The sequence below is a fragment of the Centruroides sculpturatus genome, unplaced genomic scaffold (genome assembly GCF_000671375.1).
Source record: "Centruroides sculpturatus isolate CEXI.00-Female unplaced genomic scaffold, Cexi_2.0 scaffold864, whole genome shotgun sequence".
In the NCBI taxonomy this organism is placed as follows: domain Eukaryota; kingdom Metazoa; phylum Arthropoda; class Arachnida; order Scorpiones; family Buthidae; genus Centruroides; species Centruroides sculpturatus.
In genome coordinates, this window is record NW_019385187.1 from 61,830 (window position 1) to 78,235 (window position 16,406).

Consider the following 16,406-nt stretch of genomic DNA (forward strand, 5'->3'; position numbering starts at 1 on the left):
GCTTGTTAAAAAAGTATATGGAAAAATAAAAATCAAGTTTAAGTCATTTTATTCGACTTTACGTCTGTCCGCCACAAATATTGAAGTCGTAATATCACTAGATAAACGTTTAAAGCACATAAAATCATATTAAAATATATACAAGTATGTACTGTATTTACAGTACATGCATTCGTAAATTTAGATTACTTTTTTTTGTACTATATTAAAAACTAAAATTTATTTGTTTGTAAGCTTAAAATAGATTTTTATTAACCATATATTATTAAAAATGCCTTAATAAATAAAATACAGAACCGGGAATGGTAATTTACGGTTTAGCCTAGTGATATATAAATTCGGAGACAAGTAAATTCGACTTACGTCGTTTTTCGACTTACGTCGTTTTCCTGGAACCAATTACCGACGTAAGGCGATGTATACCTGTATTTTAAAAAATATAAAAAAGCATATATTATACGAGCAGTACTATTCCTTTATTTGCTGCTAGCAGACCCCGCCACGCCTTGTTGTGGCTCAAAATGTATCTATTATAAATGTATAACACTTCTCCCCTGGAAAAAAATTTTTCGAAAAATTTCTTCTTAGTGTACATTCTCTTGACGTACCCTATTAAAACTCAATAAAAAACGCAAAAACCCGCATCTAAAATAGTATAATATAAGCCAAGTTTTTCACAGTAAGCCTTAATCCTGTCCCACTCCCCCGCGGGGGGAATATCGAAAAATCCCTTCTTACTGTACATTCTGTTGACGTACTCTATTAAAACGCAATAAAAAACGCAAAAACCCGCATCTAAAATAGTATAATAGAAGCCAAGTTTTTCACAGTAAGCCTTAATCCTGTCCCTCTCTTCCGAATAAGGTAATTTCGACATGTATTCGACAGCCTATGTCCACCCTGAGGTTCCATTCTAAATATTGGTGAAAGAATTTTTAAAATCGGATGAGTAGTTTTGGAGATTACCTGCTTCATACAAACTAACATACAAACATTACCTATTTATTATATTAGTATACATTAAAGCTAAATAATTACAAAGTATTTATTATAAAAAACTATATATTTTTGAGTCCATTAATAGTATAATATTTACGTGTTAATCATACATTTTTCGAGATTAACACATAAACATTAATGTTGCCCTAAACAACAGGAATCCATTTTATTGTACAGTGTGAAGATGTCTTGCATTCAACCTGCAACTTTCATTCCTGAATTTATTTTTATAAATTTCAGTTGAAGATATGAGAAAGTCAAGTATTATTTTTAAAACAACTAAGCTTATGTATACTAAATTTTCTGTATTATATTCTGTTATTGTTATGAATTTAATTCAGTTGTACATTTTATTATAATTTTGAATTTATATATTTAAACTTATCAAGTCAACAAATTTAATATTTTTTAGTAGAATTTTTCTCGCAGTAAACTATTATGTAGCTAAATAAGTATAATAATGTATTTGTAGTATAAAATTTTACTTTTAAAATTCCATATTTGTGTTCTGTATTGAAGGTATTTACTCTCTATTATGCAATTTTTTAGTAAAAAATACAGCGGAAAAGGTACTCCTGGAATGGTGTGATGTTGACGATAGTCCATGTAAGTACTTGGGACCGAGTATTTATATATTGGAAGACATACAGCCATTGAAACACGAGATGATGGTACCCAAACCTCGTACTAAAATCGAAGTTTGGCCGACTGGAAAGTTTTGTTACAAATTACTTATAAAACTGTATTATTATTAGTTTTATAGAGATAATTCTTTTTGTTTACAGGTAATTACAGTTATCTGTATGCGAAATTTATATTCATTCGGCGATTAACTGGTAGTGTACTCAACGTTTATTTGCCAAGTACTGTAGTAGTAATTCTGTCCTGGCTATCATTCTGGTTAGATGTGAATGCAGTTCCCGCTCGTGTTACACTCGGTGTTACCTCACTTCTTACCATCATCACTCAAATGCTGCAGTCTAGATCGTACACTCCGCCAGTGGACTATGTAAAAGCTGTGGATATTTGGCTGCTCGCATGTATGTTTTTCGTCACAGCTTCGTTGATAGAATACGCATTTGCTCACCACTCCGTGGAATTTAAAGAAAAAGTAAGTTTAAATGTATTGATTGTTTTCGAAGTATATCAAAATGATTATGGAATTGGGCACAAATTATTGACAGTAGTGTAGAAATTCCAGACTAATGTATGTCCTCATTGTGCCCTACTATTAATGAGGTAAAATAATAATGCCTGTGCTATTTGTCGCGATCTTACTAGTTTGGTAAATTGTAGATTTCAAATTCATATTTAAACTGCAAAGAGCTTTAGAAACACTGCAACCCCTTCCCATCCTTTAAAGTAACGATGCGAAAACAGACAAAATAAATAACTGATGGATGGATTATTTACTGTGAAGATGTTTTCAGTTACGGTCAAGGCTGAGAGGAGGGAGGAAAACCAGGCCTGTATCTTTCGAGTCTGAGAGTGACTGAGTTTGAGCCTTGCAGTCTGCCTGAGTAGGGACTAAATTCGGGCTATAAACTGAAAAATAAAATTGTGATTTAGATTTGTAAATAAAATAAATTTAATTTTAATCAAAGTAATTTAAAGCGCATAAAAGTGAAAGAGAATTATGATAAATCGAAAGCGTAATGTTACCAGAAGGTCTAAAAGGTAGGATGCGTAGCCACAAGATCTATAATCGCTATCCATTGTTTCAGTCAGATCGCATAAATTGTGCAGCAGTCCAGAAGTAAATCGGAAAACTCGTAATCATCAGACTCTTAAAATGCGTATTCATATAAAATATTGCCGGAATGTTTAAACGGCTGATAAAAACTACTGTAATGCGCGAGCTGTATAGAAAAATCAAGTAAATTGTGCCCCAACAAACATACCAACTTTTAAACACAGAAAAAATCCCAGAAATTTTTCTGCATTTCTCGACGTTTCCAGATTACCGAGTACAAAAATGTAAAAATATTGAGTGTGACTTTTTAATCGATCGCCATACTCTTCCTGTGTTATAAGAGATGGGAAAGGAAAAGAATTTTCTAGGATTGTTTGAAGTGATGAGAAAATCTCGGCAGCAAATATGTGTTTACGTGCGTGCGTGAGTGTATGAATATGCGAAAAATAGAAATTTTAAGAATGATTGTTGGTTTTAATTGTATGATCCTTTTCATGATACCTGGCAAAATTATACATTTAAAATACTATTTGTGCAATTGAATAATTAAGTATATTCCATATCCTTGTTTCAATTTAAATTATATTAAAAGTTTTTTAACACAGAATATATTTTTATGTGCAATACATGAAAACGTTGCAGAAATAATCAATGGATTCTCAACCTGATATAATTTTCAAATCGGATTGGTACGTTTAGCGCCATCTGTTAGCATAATACTGTAAATTACTTATTGATCGATTTCTGTTAGGTTAGGTGTTTCCTAACAGAAGAGTCTATTAGAATAAATGGCCTCAGGCGTTGGTATGAAGAGAAATAAATAAATATACAAAAATATAAAGAGAAGGCATGAAAATAATCCCTACAGCTTTATAAACAAAAGCTCTCAAAAATTGATCTTTAAGTTGGCTACACTATAAAGCATGAAGTCTTCCAAATAATACAATGCATAAATCTTAAAGAAAAAATAGAAGACTTATTTTGTCACACGCGGACTTACAGAAATGTTTTTGTTTTATCAGCAACGAAGAAATACGAAAAAAATAAAGCAATCTTATAAGGTGAAATAAATTGCTTTTAAGAATGCATAATAGAAAGGCTGAAAGGGCAATTATTCCTCTTAGCTGTCTGTGAATATTTTTAAGGACAGCATCTCCAGACAACTCTCTTGGAAACAATATAGACCACAATTTGTTAAAAGTTAAAATTTTATTCAATATATTTATAGTATTTATTTACACTAAAATAAAAAGCAAACGATTACATTTAATAACTTTGAATGATTAAAACTCAATTTGCATAATTTGCACAATTACAGGAGCAAACACTAAATTTTTGCACTAATCGTTCAGCAAAAAAGTAGTAGAGAAACCGAACTTTGACTTACATTTGTTAATTTTTGAAATATTTTAGCAATGTCTATAAACATGTTTATAAACCTGGTTCTAGTAGCTTCTAGTAGCGACGCGTAATACACGAGATAGTTCTAGGCTTTCTACCTCATTCACTTCTAGTATAAAAGAACTGACTTACCAAAAGACAAATTAACGGATATAGAAGTTAAAAAGTGACCTGTTTAACGAAAATTAATATTTTTTTTCCTGCCATGTGCAAAACATTGGCAATTATTGACAATTCTAAGCACTACTAAATGCACTTCACATCCTTCAGTGTGCTTCGAAGTCTCTAGAAAATTCTCATGATCGTCCTAACTCCAGGGAACGCCAAGGCTCGGTTTGTAATCTGCTTCTGTCCCATAGATGATAGTTCTAAATGTGTCAGTATTGGAGGACTGATATCACCGGGAATACCTACTGTAAACACGCCAATTGTATTAATGCTTTAAGGTTGCTGCAAATTGTGTAGTGTCATTTTCAGTCTGTAGTTATATACTGGCGCGTAATGTTTTGCATCATCGATTGCACTCATCTTACCGAAAGGGCACGCTGTAATTAATACCTTGTACAGCTGTAATTTGTAACTAATTACGATACGTGTCAGGTTTGGGATCCCAAACTACTCCTTAACTTTCACTATATCCATACCCATTCCATCAACCTCCCCTACCGCATTCGTTCATCACCTACCAGTACCTTACCTCCCTCTTCTATCTTTTAACTCACTGGATAAATCCCATAGAACAGCCAAGTAACTCTACCTTTAGTAGTAGTATGCTTCAAAGAGTGAAGACCTGGCTTAGGAGCACTCTGGGAGAGGTAAAACTGATGGCTTATGACTGATGAGCGTGCATCAAAATTTTGTGAACACCCTAAGATGGTAAATCCAAGAAGATTATTGTTAATTTAACATAAAATTCTAATTCAGTTCACTACATGGTAGATAGTAGTTCCTTATACAAAATGATATAATGTAGCATTAGTATGTTAATAAATAATAAAACCATTTTTCAATAGTTTTGACTTTTATTTTGTAGGAAATCGACATGTTCCACTCTCTGTCCTTACTTCTTCAAAACTAATATGAGTTCTCCTCCCTCTAGTTCAGATCCTTGATACGCACTTGGGCCCTGACAGGATGATGTATCTTCTTTTCATAAAATTGCAATATTCTAGTATTTTCGTGACTAATATAACTATATAATTTAGAATAAACTTTTATATCTTAATTTTTTAATTCATGTACGGAACTAAATAAATTATTAACCTGGATATATTAGTTATTCAGTCGCATTANAATAAGAACTTTAATTATTGTTTAAGGATGCAGATAAAATTATTTATCAAAAGTAGACATTTAACAATAACAGTACATTTACGTTTGATTTTATATGTACTAAATATAGAAAACAATAATAAAATAAATTAATAAAAACTTTAGTATAAATTTTATTTATTTTATTACGTATTATTTAAATACATTTTATTATTCATATAATACAAACTTGCAACTAGATAGCGCACACTGCAGTACACTACAAACAGTCACTTGTCCTTGAAAACAGTTCTTGGTTGATGTTTGCGGGTAATTTCTAACAATGCCTGAGGGGGAGTGGGTTTCTAGACACATGTATTAGTCACTCCTTAAATACTAAAATATATCACGTTATTTTGTAATCGTTTTTATATTCGTTCGTTATGGTATTACTTATATGCTAAGCTCGAACCTCACTAACCTAACATCCTGACAGAAGAAGGTTTACAGGGAAAACTTCCACAAATAATTAAAGTAATTTATAATTCACCATTTTATAAGATACATTTGTACGAAATTTTAGTATAAAACTTTATTTCCTTTCTCCCAAAAATCGCAAACGAATGAAGTGCCGCATTTCAGTGTACAGAGCTAAATGTCCTTAAGAACAGCTGTTGGTAGCCAATAGTATACACGGAAAACAGAACAAATATCATTTAAATTTAATACAGACAATTAAAATAGAGAAATCAGTTTCGACGCACAGTTACAGCATGGCCACGTTTGAACATAAGCTAAAGTTTGGGCCTCTCGTTATGGCCGCAGACTTTTACGTGTATCTTTGTTTGGTATAGGAATAAAGCCTATTATATGTTCTAGCTTAGGGTCGCAACAAGTCCCTACATGTGTACATCACTTACTAGATCTTCCCTTTAGTGCCCACACGGGATGGAAGGGTTAAAAACTAATCAATAACGAAGCAAAACATTTAATTTTGATTTATGCGTGACTGTCCAAAGTGAGCGTAATTTATTGCGTAAGTACTTTTCGTGTTTTTTTTAGTTTTGATTAATAATAAACGTGCAATAAAAGTCACAATGCCCGCTGGTAAGCCTGAGCGACTTGGTGGCATTTGATAGTGATGAGAATTGTGCTGCTGCTTTGCGTCGTTTTGTGTTTAACCCACTTGGGTCGAAAGTAAAACCTTTTATTAAACTATTTTAAAATTCTATTATTAATAACGAAAATAATAAATTAGTTTATTAAATTGTCGAAGTAAACTTAAGATGTTTAAAGACTGCTTTCTTCTGTTGTCCGTTGTAAGAAATGAATGTGTAATCTATTGTTTAATAAATAATTGGTTACTATATAAGTAGTGTTTTTCACAACAAATTAGATAATAGAAACATTCGACGACTTCGTCATTCGAGAGCTTCCGACGACGCGTGTCACGGGGGAGGGGTGCGGTGAAAAGCGAGTACAAGTGGCTGAGAGATAGAATCAGTGCCTAATCCTCGTTAATCGATTCAGAACGATTTTTAAATTTTTTTTTTGATAAAATAAATAATATTTGCGTATGGAACTAAAGAGCCGCAGCTTTACATGCAAAGAGCCGCAGGTTGCCGACCCCTGAACTAAATCGATTGGAATGGAATAATAGTTATATGTTGTTCTAAGCTCTATAAATATTCAAAATTACGGTAACTAATTAATTTTATTTTCATTTTAGTGTCGAACTGGATCGCAGTTGGATGAATATAATACCTACTGATTATGATAATCACGCGCCTCCACTTGTTGATGGTAAGAAAATATTTACAATTGTCATCTTTTAATTGCTACAAACACTGAACAGATGTTGAAATCGAGTTTTTTACACTTGGTCTTGTTGCAAGAGAGAAATTTTAATGCTCCAAGAAAGTAGCCCACCCTACATAAGACGGGATCACGACATATTACAGATTGTAGAGCCCTACGTATCTGGGATGTGTCGGGTCTTGTCTCTGCGACATATCGGGCCTGTTTCTTAACAATTGCACGATAATATAAAACATCAAAGTTATAAGCATAAATCGGAACCATTAAAATGTGTCCACCAATGGTGAAGCTGGACTACTCATAGGTTCTTTATTGAACAACGAGCTGTCACGTGGATTTTTCCGGATTTTCTTCACGCCGCGCAGTTAAAAATAGCGATCAGTTTCCCATAGAATTTCCTCACAGGAAGCACTCTTTTTAGCATATGCCCATGTGTTGCGTTGATGTGTTCCATCAAACTCAAACAAACTATTAAATATTACTGGCGTGCAACTTGCTTCATAATAATCGGTATGATTTTATATAATGATTTATAATACCAAGCTTTATAAATAGTTTTTTCGCTTTTTTAAACGATGGGAATGTTATGATTTCTATGTTTACTTCTATCAGCTTGAAAGGCATTATCAAATATTGATTAAATACAAATTCAGTACTAAATGATACCATTGCATGACAAAATGTCACAATTTAGTATATTACTATGATATTATTGAAATAAAAGTTTAAACACGACTTACAATATTATATGTAAATTTACAAATTGCATATAATCAGGTCACTCAACATTGAAGATGGAAAATCTATTATGTGGAGTTCGACCGGAAATTGACGGGGTAGGAGTGATGTAACAAGTACTATATATGCTAATACACGAAACATCTCAACATCAAAGACATGCAATGCGAATAGCTCTTGTCCTGCCAACTAAGGACGCGGAATAGCATGTTATGTTTTTATTATTTTACATGTTAATATTATTTTTAATATATTAATCTATAGGTGACAATTAATCGACGGGAACCTAATATCAAACATGGGAACTTTTTATACACTAGTACATTGCCAAAATTGGCATTTCGTGTATTAGAATATATAGTATTTGGATGTAGCTGGTATCTTCTCCATTTGAAAATCCATGGAGATGAATGATTTGATAGGATATGGCAAATTAATACATGGGCAATCTGCGAAAAGTGACCCTTTCGATAGAACTATGTATTTAGGTATTAGACGCGCCAAGAAAACCTGGAGATTATTCATATTGTCAGCCCATAGTTAAGGAGCGAACCCGCGACCAACCGCGTGTTGAGTGGTTTCATTCACTGTGTCAAAGCAGCACGTCGAAGATAATTTTAAGGCCCACGTAATATAATTTAATTTGCAATAAATTTGAGAACATTTTTATTATCATTTTTGTGAATTGTACGCCAATTTATAAATGATATTAACATAATTTAAATTAATGTATTTACTTTAAGGTAAACCTGTTACTGTTTATATCAATTTGGAAGTCCTGGATGTGGATGAAATACGAGAGCAGACAATGGTAAATGTCACGTCATTGCTGTTGCGTTCTACCATTAATATTAGCATAACAATAGATAGAAATACTTCTTAATTTTTAGGACTTTCGTATGTTCTTCTATTTGAATGCGTACTGGACAGATCCTAGATTGAAACTTGAAGTTCTTAATTTAACACTGTCAAAAATACTTCCTCCTTCCGCAGATGACACTCTGTGGGTTCCGGATTTGATGTTTGACAACACTAAATGGGGTCATCTTTTCCAACATTCCATTCCGAATACTTTCATTTTAATAACTAAGGATCGCATTCTTCGAAAAACCGCAAGGTAAGATTGAAATGAAAGATGTGATTATACGTAGCACACGAATGCGCAACCGTAACTTGGTAGGTGCGAAAAGAAAAGAAGGCAAAAACTAAAATTTCGCGCAGGAACACCTGAAAAACTAGTTAAGACACTGCAGGTAAATAAGCAATCCAAGAGCATAGCCTGCTTCGTGGTTTGGTTACTTGCCTGCTTGCCAGTTAAAAACAGTTAAACTTAGGCTATTAAATTATACTATAAATAAGAACTTTAATTATTGTTTAAGGATGCAGATAAAATTATTTATCAGCATCCTTATTTATTATTATTATTTATTATTAATTATTAATTATTATTTATATAGAAGTAGTTTAGAAAAAAAGCAATTTTAAGGTAACATGTAAGAATTTATTCTTTATTGTTAGCTGGAGTTATGACAGAAAACAGGGGTCTTCTGTCAGACTTTAATAATAATAATAACATCCAGCAACGAGTTGATTAACTTTTCCTACAGTACATTTAAACTGCTGTGGCGCCATCTTATTTGATATTTTATAAAAATCTTTTCTATTAATAATTAAACAAAATAAAAACTGTTCAATGATCAGTTTCGACCGAGCGCTATACTTTCCCTCTGTTAAATATAACAGCGGAAATGTAATAATGACAAAATACAGGCCCTATTTATATTTTAAAATTAGATCAAATCATTAAGTTTTATTTATTTTGAATTTCTGAATACGACATTTTCTTTTTTCGTCGTCATTCATTTATGATTCTACACCTAAGATAAAGTCTTGAGATATGAAAATTGATAAATGGAGTACAATTTGTTTCAAAAAGTAGAACGTTTTCGATGTTTTTGAAGAAGCTTCAACTAAAAGAAGTAATAAATTTTATTATTCAAAATGATAAATACGTAATTTTTCTTCGAATAGATATAGCTTTCGTGTGGCATGCCCTATGGATTTACATCGTTATCCTCTTGATGTTCAAGATTGCGTATTTAAAATTGGTTTGTGTAAGTAAATTTAATAATTAATTTAACGTGTATTTACTATAAATCATGATAATGTAGACAAGTAACAATAAAATAAGTTATATAAAGGTCGGCCACAAATACAGGCATACCTCGACTTACGTCGTTTCGAGTTACGTCGTTCCCGATTATACGTCGCTTGTTAAAAAAGTATATGGAAAAATAAAAATCAAGTTTAAGTCATTTTATTCGACTTTACGTCTGTCCGCCACAAATATTGAAGTCGTAATATCACTAGAAAAACGTTTAAAGCACATAAAATCATATTAAAATATATACAAGTATGTACTGTATTTACAGTACATGCATTCGTAAATTTAGATTACTTTTTTTTGTACTATATTAAAAACTAAAATTTATTTGTTTGTAAGCTTAAAATAGATTTTTATTAACCATATATTATTAAAAATGCCTTAATAAATAAAATACAGAACCGGGAATGGTAATTTACGGTTTAGCCTAGTGATATATAAATTCGGAGACAAGTAAATTCGACTTACGTCGTTTTTCGACTTACGTCGTTTTCCTGGAACCAATTACCGACGTAAGGCGATGTATACCTGTATTTTAAAAAATATAAAAAAGCATATATTATACGAGCAGTACTATTCCTTTATTTGCTGCTAGCAGACCCCGCCACGCCTTGTTGTGGCTCAAAATGTATCTATTATAAATGTATAACACTTCTCCCCTGGAAAAAAATTTTTCGAAAAATTTCTTCTTAGTGTACATTCTCTTGACGTACCCTATTAAAACTCAATAAAAAACGCAAAAACCCGCATCTAAAATAGTATAATATAAGCCAAGTTTTTCACAGTAAGCCTTAATCCTGTCCCACTCCCCCGCGGGGGGAATATCGAAAAATCCCTTCTTACTGTACATTCTGTTGACGTACTCTATTAAAACGCAATAAAAAACGCAAAAACCCGCATCTAAAATAGTATAATAGAAGCCAAGTTTTTCACAGTAAGCCTTAATCCTGTCCCTCTCTTCCGAATAAGGTAATTTCGACATGTATTCGACAGCCTATGTCCACCCTGAGGTTCCATTCTAAATATTGGTGAAAGAATTTTTAAAATCGGATGAGTAGTTTTGGAGATTACCTGCTTCATACAAACTAACATACAAACATTACCTATTTATTATATTAGTATACATTAAAGCTAAATAATTACAAAGTATTTATTATAAAAAACTATATATTTTTGAGTCCATTAATAGTATAATATTTACGTGTTAATCATACATTTTTCGAGATTAACACATAAACATTAATGTTGCCCTAAACAACAGGAATCCATTTTATTGTACAGTGTGAAGATGTCTTGCATTCAACCTGCAACTTTCATTCCTGAATTTATTTTTATAAATTTCAGTTGAAGATATGAGAAAGTCAAGTATTATTTTTAAAACAACTAAGCTTATGTATACTAAATTTTCTGTATTATATTCTGTTATTGTTATGAATTTAATTCAGTTGTACATTTTATTATAATTTTGAATTTATATATTTAAACTTATCAAGTCAACAAATTTAATATTTTTTAGTAGAATTTTTCTCGCAGTAAACTATTATGTAGCTAAATAAGTATAATAATGTATTTGTAGTATAAAATTTTACTTTTAAAATTCCATATTTGTGTTCTGTATTGAAGGTATTTACTCTCTATTATGCAATTTTTTAGTAAAAAATACAGCGGAAAAGGTACTCCTGGAATGGTGTGATGTTGACGATAGTCCATGTAAGTACTTGGGACCGAGTATTTATATATTGGAAGACATACAGCCATTGAAACACGAGATGATGGTACCCAAACCTCGTACTAAAATCGAAGTTTGGCCGACTGGAAAGTTTTGTTACAAATTACTTATAAAACTGTATTATTATTAGTTTTATAGAGATAATTCTTTTTGTTTACAGGTAATTACAGTTATCTGTATGCGAAATTTATATTCATTCGGCGATTAACTGGTAGTGTACTCAACGTTTATTTGCCAAGTACTGTAGTAGTAATTCTGTCCTGGCTATCATTCTGGTTAGATGTGAATGCAGTTCCCGCTCGTGTTACACTCGGTGTTACCTCACTTCTTACCATCATCACTCAAATGCTGCAGTCTAGATCGTACACTCCGCCAGTGGACTATGTAAAAGCTGTGGATATTTGGTTGTTCGCTTGTATGTTTTTCGTCACAGCTTCGTTGATAGAATACGCATTTGCTCACCACTCCGTGGAATTTAAAGAAAAAGTAAGTTTAAATGTATTGATTGTTTTCGAAGTATATCAAAATGATTATGGAATTGGGCACAAATTATTGACAGTAGTGTAGAAATTCCAGACTAATGTATGTCCTCATTGTGCCCTACTATTAATGAGGTAAAATAATAATGCCTGTGCTATTTGTCGCGATCTTACTAGTTTGGTAAATTGTAGATTTCAAATTCATATTTAAACTGCAAAGAGCTTTAGAAACACTGCAACCCCTTCCCATCCTTTAAAGTAACGATGCGAAAACAGACAAAATAAATAACTGATGGATGGATTATTTACTGTGAAGATGTTTTCAGTTACGGTCAAGGCTGAGAGGAGGGAGGAAAACCAGGCCTGTATCTTTCGAGTCTGAGAGTGACTGAGTTTGAGCCTTGCAGTCTGCCTGAGTAGGGACTAAATTCGGGCTATAAACTGAAAAATAAAATTGTGATTTAGATTTGTAAATAAAATAAATTTAATTTTAATCAAAGTAATTTAAAGCGCATAAAAGTGAAAGAGAATTATGATAAATCGAAAGCGTAATGTTACCAGAAGGTCTAAAAGGTAGGATGCGTAGCCACAAGATCTATAATCGCTATCCATTGTTTCAGTCAGATCGCATAAATTGTGCAGCAGTCCAGAAGTAAATCGGAAAACTCGTAATCATCAGACTCTTAAAATGCGTATTCATATAAAATATTGCCGGAATGTTTAAACGGCTGATAAAAACTACTGTAATGCGCGAGCTGTATAGAAAAATCAAGTAAATTGTGCCCCAACAAACATACCAACTTTTAAACACAGAAAAAATCCCAGAAATTTTTCTGCATTTCTCGACGTTTCCAGATTACCGAGTACAAAAATGTAAAAATATTGAGTGTGACTTTTTAATCGATCGCCATACTCTTCCTGTGTTATAAGAGATGGGAAAGGAAAAGAATTTTCTAGGATTGTTTGAAGTGATGAGAAAATCTCGGCAGCAAATATGTGTTTACGTGCGTGCGTGAGTGTATGAATATGCGAAAAATAGAAATTTTAAGAATGATTGTTGGTTTTAATTGTATGATCCTTTTCATGATACCTGGCAAAATTATACATTTAAAATACTATTTGTGCAATTGAATAATTAAGTATATTCCATATCCTTGTTTCAATTTAAATTATATTAAAAGTTTTTTAACACAGAATATATTTTTATGTGCAATACATGAAAACGTTGCAGAAATAATCAATGGATTCTCAACCTGATATAATTTTCAAATCGGATTGGTACGTTTAGCGCCATCTGTTAGCATAATACTGTAAATTACTTATTGATCGATTTCTGTTAGGTTAGGTGTTTCCTAACAGAAGAGTCTATTAGAATAAATGGCCTCAGGCGTTGGTATGAAGAGAAATAAATAAATATACAAAAATATAAAGAGAAGGCATGAAAATAATCCCTACAGCTTTATAAACAAAAGCTCTCAAAAATTGATCTTTAAGTTGGCTACACTATAAAGCATGAAGTCTTCCAAATAATACAATGCATAAATCTTAAAGAAAAAATAGAAGACTTATTTTGTCACACGCGGACTTACAGAAATGTTTTTGTTTTATCAGCAACGAAGAAATACGAAAAAAATAAAGCAATCTTATAAGGTGAAATAAATTGCTTTTAAGAATGCATAATAGAAAGGCTGAAAGGGCAATTATTCCTCTTAGCTGTCTGTGAATATTTTTAAGGACAGCATCTCCAGACAACTCTCTTGGAAACAATATAGACCACAATTTGTTAAAAGTTAAAATTTTATTCAATATATTTATAGTATTTATTTACACTAAAATAAAAAGCAAACGATTACATTTAATAACTTTGAATGATTAAAACTCAATTTGCATAATTTGCACAATTACAGGAGCAAACACTAAATTTTTGCACTAATCGTTCAGCAAAAAAGTAGTAGAGAAACCGAACTTTGACTTACATTTGTTAATTTTTGAAATATTTTAGCAATGTCTATAAACATGTTTATAAACCTGGTTCTAGTAGCTTCTAGTAGCGACGCGTAATACACGAGATAGTTCTAGGCTTTCTACCTCATTCACTTCTAGTATAAAAGAACTGACTTACCAAAAGACAAATTAACGGATATAGAAGTTAAAAAGTGACCTGTTTAACGAAAATTAATATTTTTTTTCCTGCCATGTGCAAAACATTGGCAATTATTGACAATTCTAAGCACTACTAAATGCACTTCACATCCTTCAGTGTGCTTCGAAGTCTCTAGAAAATTCTCATGATCGTCCTAACTCCAGGGAACGCCAAGGCTCGGTTTGTAATCTGCTTCTGTCCCATAGATGATAGTTCTAAATGTGTCAGTATTGGAGGACTGATATCACCGGGAATACCTACTGTAAACACGCCAATTGTATTAATGCTTTAAGGTTGCTGCAAATTGTGTAGTGTCATTTTCAGTCTGTAGTTATATACTGGCGCGTAATGTTTTGCATCATCGATTGCACTCATCTTACCGAAAGGGCACGCTGTAATTAATACCTTGTACAGCTGTAATTTGTAACTAATTACGATACGTGTCAGGTTTGGGATCCCAAACTACTCCTTAACTTTCACTATATCCATACCCATTCCATCAACCTCCCCTACCGCATTCGTTCATCACCTACCAGTACCTTACCTCCCTCTTCTATCTTTTAACTCACTGGATAAATCCCATAGAACAGCCAAGTAACTCTACCTTTAGTAGTAGTATGCTTCAAAGAGTGAAGACCTGGCTTAGGAGCACTCTGGGAGAGGTAAAACTGATGGCTTATGACTGATGAGCGTGCATCAAAATTTTGTGAACACCCTAAGATGGTAAATCCAAGAAGATTATTGTTAATTTAACATAAAATTCTAATTCAGTTCACTACATGGTAGATAGTAGTTCCTTATACAAAATGATATAATGTAGCATTAGTATGTTAATAAATAATAAAACCATTTTTCAATAGTTTTGACTTTTATTTTGTAGGAAATCGACATGTTCCACTCTCTGTCCTTACTTCTTCAAAACTAATATGAGTTCTCCTCCCTCTAGTTCAGATCCTTGATACGCACTTGGGCCCTGACAGGATGATGTATCTTCTTTTCATAAAATTGCAATATTCTAGTATTTTCGTGACTAATATAACTATATAATTTAGAATAAACTTTTAGATCTTAATTTTTTAATTCATGTACGGAACTAAATAAATTATTAACCTGGATATATTAGTTATTCAGTAGCATTAAATAAAGTCGTTATAAACAGGATTTAAATAAGCTATCCAGCCATTTATAAAAGTGACATATCACGGAAATTGACTTTTGGGCCACTCTAAATGCATATTAATTTAAAATATATGAATTAATTTTGTTAAAAAATTATTTTCAGTGTAATTCCCCACGTCCAGGTAAGAAAAATGGAAAGTGGGCTGAGAAACGTAAAAATTCTAAAGAGAAAATTGAAAAAGTGAAAGGAAAACTTTGTGGTATTTGGAAAATTTTCAAGATTCAAACCACCTTGAATGCTCCTGATTATTATTCTCGAATCTTATTTCCAACGGCTTTTTTATTCTTCTCTTCCTATTATTGGTGGCATTATTTAAGTTTCTGCAGAAAAACATTAAACGATTGAAATTGTTGTTTTTATTGACGTATCAATAACGATTTCAAGTTGTTCTAATGATTTATGATTCTCGAATTGCCATTCTTTATAGTAATCATTGTATAATTAAGTACAGATCGTAGGATAAATGTTTTCCACTAGTCACCTCCCAATTATTCAAATGATATGTTCGTGCAATTTCTGGCAGATGATTCAATTTCTTTACGCATCTTGCAAGATCACTTGGGTCGTGGCTTGACATGTCTGTGATTCTAGACTTTAAATGAGTAAATGATGTTCATAAATGAGATCCTTTAAGTGATCTCAATTTCCAGCATTGTGAGATTAAAACAATGCTCGGACCATTCTGCAAATCCAAGTTATTCAGAAAACTGTACCTCGAAATATGTATTCATGTAATGAGTAGCGTATTTCTCTTGTGTCGACATTGTCTTGAAATAGAAAATCTCATTGCATTACAATTTACCCATGATGC

The 16,406-nt window shown here is 32.2% G+C and overlaps 1 protein-coding gene across 1 annotated transcript in view; it reads left to right on the top strand.

The window, feature by feature from the left end:
• LOC111635909 (glycine receptor subunit alpha-2-like) overlaps nt 1-15,940 on the top strand; it is a 22,877-nt gene extending 6,937 nt beyond the window's left edge. The window contains exons 7-16 of the mRNA XM_023381047.1: nt 1,549-1,605; nt 1,785-2,110; nt 5,018-5,028; nt 7,074-7,147; nt 8,644-8,711; nt 8,791-9,017; nt 9,932-10,014; nt 11,718-11,774; nt 11,954-12,279; nt 15,698-15,940. Of these exons, the coding sequence (XP_023236815.1) occupies nt 1,549-1,605; nt 1,785-2,110; nt 5,018-5,028; nt 7,074-7,147; nt 8,644-8,711; nt 8,791-9,017; nt 9,932-10,014; nt 11,718-11,774; nt 11,954-12,279; nt 15,698-15,940 (1,472 nt within the window). The remainder of the gene's footprint in view (nt 1-1,548; nt 1,606-1,784; nt 2,111-5,017; nt 5,029-7,073; nt 7,148-8,643; nt 8,712-8,790; nt 9,018-9,931; nt 10,015-11,717; nt 11,775-11,953; nt 12,280-15,697) is intronic.
• The last annotated feature ends 466 nt before the right edge of the window (nt 15,941-16,406 follow it).